The sequence below is a fragment of the Lepeophtheirus salmonis genome, chromosome 1 (genome assembly GCF_016086655.4).
Source record: "Lepeophtheirus salmonis chromosome 1, UVic_Lsal_1.4, whole genome shotgun sequence".
Classification (NCBI taxonomy): domain Eukaryota; kingdom Metazoa; phylum Arthropoda; class Copepoda; order Siphonostomatoida; family Caligidae; genus Lepeophtheirus; species Lepeophtheirus salmonis.
In genome coordinates, this window is record NC_052131.2 from 18,363,197 (window position 1) to 18,365,900 (window position 2,704).

General features: G+C 37.8%; 1 protein-coding gene across 1 annotated transcript; it reads left to right on the forward strand.

Moving 5' to 3' along the window:
- Positions 1 to 200: 200 nt before the first annotated feature.
- Positions 201 to 1,022, forward strand: LOC121119795 (uncharacterized). Its single transcript, XM_040714595.2, has 2 exons — positions 201 to 306; positions 390 to 1,022. The coding sequence occupies exons 1-2, from the start codon at positions 301 to 303 to the stop codon at positions 879 to 881; spliced, it is 498 nt and encodes a 165-aa protein (XP_040570529.2). The 5' UTR covers positions 201 to 300; the 3' UTR covers positions 882 to 1,022.
- The last annotated feature ends 1,682 nt before the right edge of the window (positions 1,023 to 2,704 follow it).

The window sequence follows — 2,704 nt, forward strand, 5'->3', positions numbered from 1 at the left end:
CAAACCCGTACTAGATACGACCAAATAGGTATTTTCTTTTCCCTTGACGCACTATCTATTAAATTATAGCCGATATACTTGTATATATCTTATATGTAGTATGTTGAAGTCGTGAAAACACTGACGCAAGTCGGCTACGCATTTGATATACGCGTATACGTTGATGCAAATTATAACTCCTTTAAGGAATTGTATTACTAAAATCGGAGTGCCTATATAAGGTTTATAAGATCCTTTATTTGAGCATAGTTACTTATAAACTCTCAAGCCTTCATCAACAAGTTATTTCATCAAAGCACTATGAAGGTATATATATATATATAAACCTTGAAATTCGTTTTTACGGAAGAAATATCTAAGAAGTAAACTCATTTTTATTTCTTTTCTAGGTGTTTATTGCTTTTTGCCTCATTGGTGTGGCACTAGTCCACTCACAAAACTTTGGAAGGCAGAACTTCAGATCTTCTGGGAATCGAAACTTTAGAAAGGGTCGTCAATTCAATACACAACCTCCCATTCCTACGGGAGGTGGAATTGACTTCAGTGGATGTCAAAATGACATTGAAACTGGATTGTGTTGTATTGAGAAGGACGAAACTGTTTCAAGTATCCAAAAGGATCCCCTTCTTGAATGTACTCACAAGAATGTCGAAAAGTGTCACTATACCTACATCACACAATTTTCTCCTTCTCAAGAGGAAGTATGCGATGAAAATTTTGAAAAAAGCTGTCAAATCACCTTCAAACAACAAGCCTTTAATGAAACCATCAAGAAATGCTACAAGCCCCTTGAAAAGGTATGTAATGGACAAGGTCCAGAAGAGTGTCGTACACTCTATGAATCCTCCTGTACCACCAAGTACGTTGAAGCAACCTGGTAAGTTTGTTGGTGATACAAGCTGTGAAAAGCTACCAATCGAGATCTGTGGGGCTGGATGTACTACTGAAGAAGGTCCTGAAGAATGTCACGACAAAACTGTTACTTCTCTTGTTGATATCCCAGAAGAAATCTGTGATTTGAACCCCAAAAGACCTGTAGATTCCAAACAAAGTTAGTCCCTAGACTTAAGCCTGCCCACGAATGTACCACAATTCCTCAAGAGACATGCAACTTGAAATTTACTCAACCCAGGAAGGTGGATAAGCCATTGAAGACCAAGTGGTGTTTGGATGATACTCCCCCCGTCCCAGGAGAGACCTATGATGAAAACAATGCTCTTGGTGCTCCCATTGGATCCTTTAGTCAAAACAGCAATAGCTTTGCTCAACCTGATAACTCTGTTGGCTCCCAACAACAATCCTCTTCTTCTTCCTCCTCCTTTGGCCCACAACAACAGTCCTCTTCCTTTGGTGGATCATCATCATCTTCTTTCGGGCCACAACAATCATCTTCCTTCGGATCCCAAAGTTCTTCCGGTGGTTTACAACAAGTCTCCTCTTTCGGTCAACAAGGCTCTTCTTTCGGTGGTTCACAACAAGGTTCCTCTTTTCACAACAAGGTTCTTCTTTCGGTGGCTCACAACAAGGCTCTTCTTTCGGTGGCTCACAACAAGGCTCTTCTTTCGGTGGCTCACAACAAGGTTCCTCTTTCGGTGGTTCACAACAAGGTTCCTCTTTCGGTGGATCACAACAAGGCTCCTCTATCGGTGGCTCACAACAAGGTTTCGGTGGATCACAACAAGGCTCCTCTATCGGTGGCTCACAACAAGGTTCCACTTTTGGTGGCTCACAACAAGGTTCCTCTTTAGGCGGTTCTTCCTTCGGTGGCTCACAACAAGCTTCCTCTTTTGGTGGCTCTTCCTTCGGAGGCTCACAACAAGGTTCCTCTTTCGATGGCTCACAACAAACTTCTTCTTTCGGTGGCTCAGAACAACAATCTTCCTCCTCCTTTGGTGGACCCTCTTCTCAATCCTTTTCCAACCAAGGGTTCCAATCCTCCGGTTCCTCTTCCCAAAACAACTTGGACTCCTACGGATCCATTTAATTTGGGATAAACTTAAGTTTGTTATTGTTGTTATCATTTTACCCAAACAGTATTTACGTTATCTCGACACAAAGTGATTCTCCAACGTCATTTTGTGAATCAGTTGTTGTTATATCTATTTATTTATTGGTTATTATTTTTTCATATATATATATGTATATACATATATTCATCTATCTCAAAAAATACCAACTACATATATCATATTAATTTATCTATTCCGCTTGTTGCCTATTCTGTTAATCTTATTGTTAAACCATTTTTCAATAAACACCTAATTTTTCATATTCGACGAGATTTCATCTTTTACTTGAGCCTTACACAAGAAAGTATAGCATGCTTACATACAATACCCTATAAAAGGTCAATTTGTATAGATATATACGTAATGAGTAAAATGTTGTCGAGGAATGTTTACATATATCTCAAGGTAATTTGGAATAGAACTCCAGATGTTGTTTCAATGATAATAAACAAAAACAAAAAAAATATAAAAAAGTCAATTTAGTAATATCTTCATTTTGAAAGTGTTTAATAATATTATTATTATTGTTTGAGTGTTAATGAATAGTTACATGTATCTGTGTTGCTATTTTCTGGATGTTTTCCTCGTAGAAAAAAAATTGATCAGAAGCATTAATTTATGCAATTTAACTAAATTGGTTCACTTTCATACAAATCATAAAATTAGCTAATTTATTTGTATGAGCCTCCATCGAT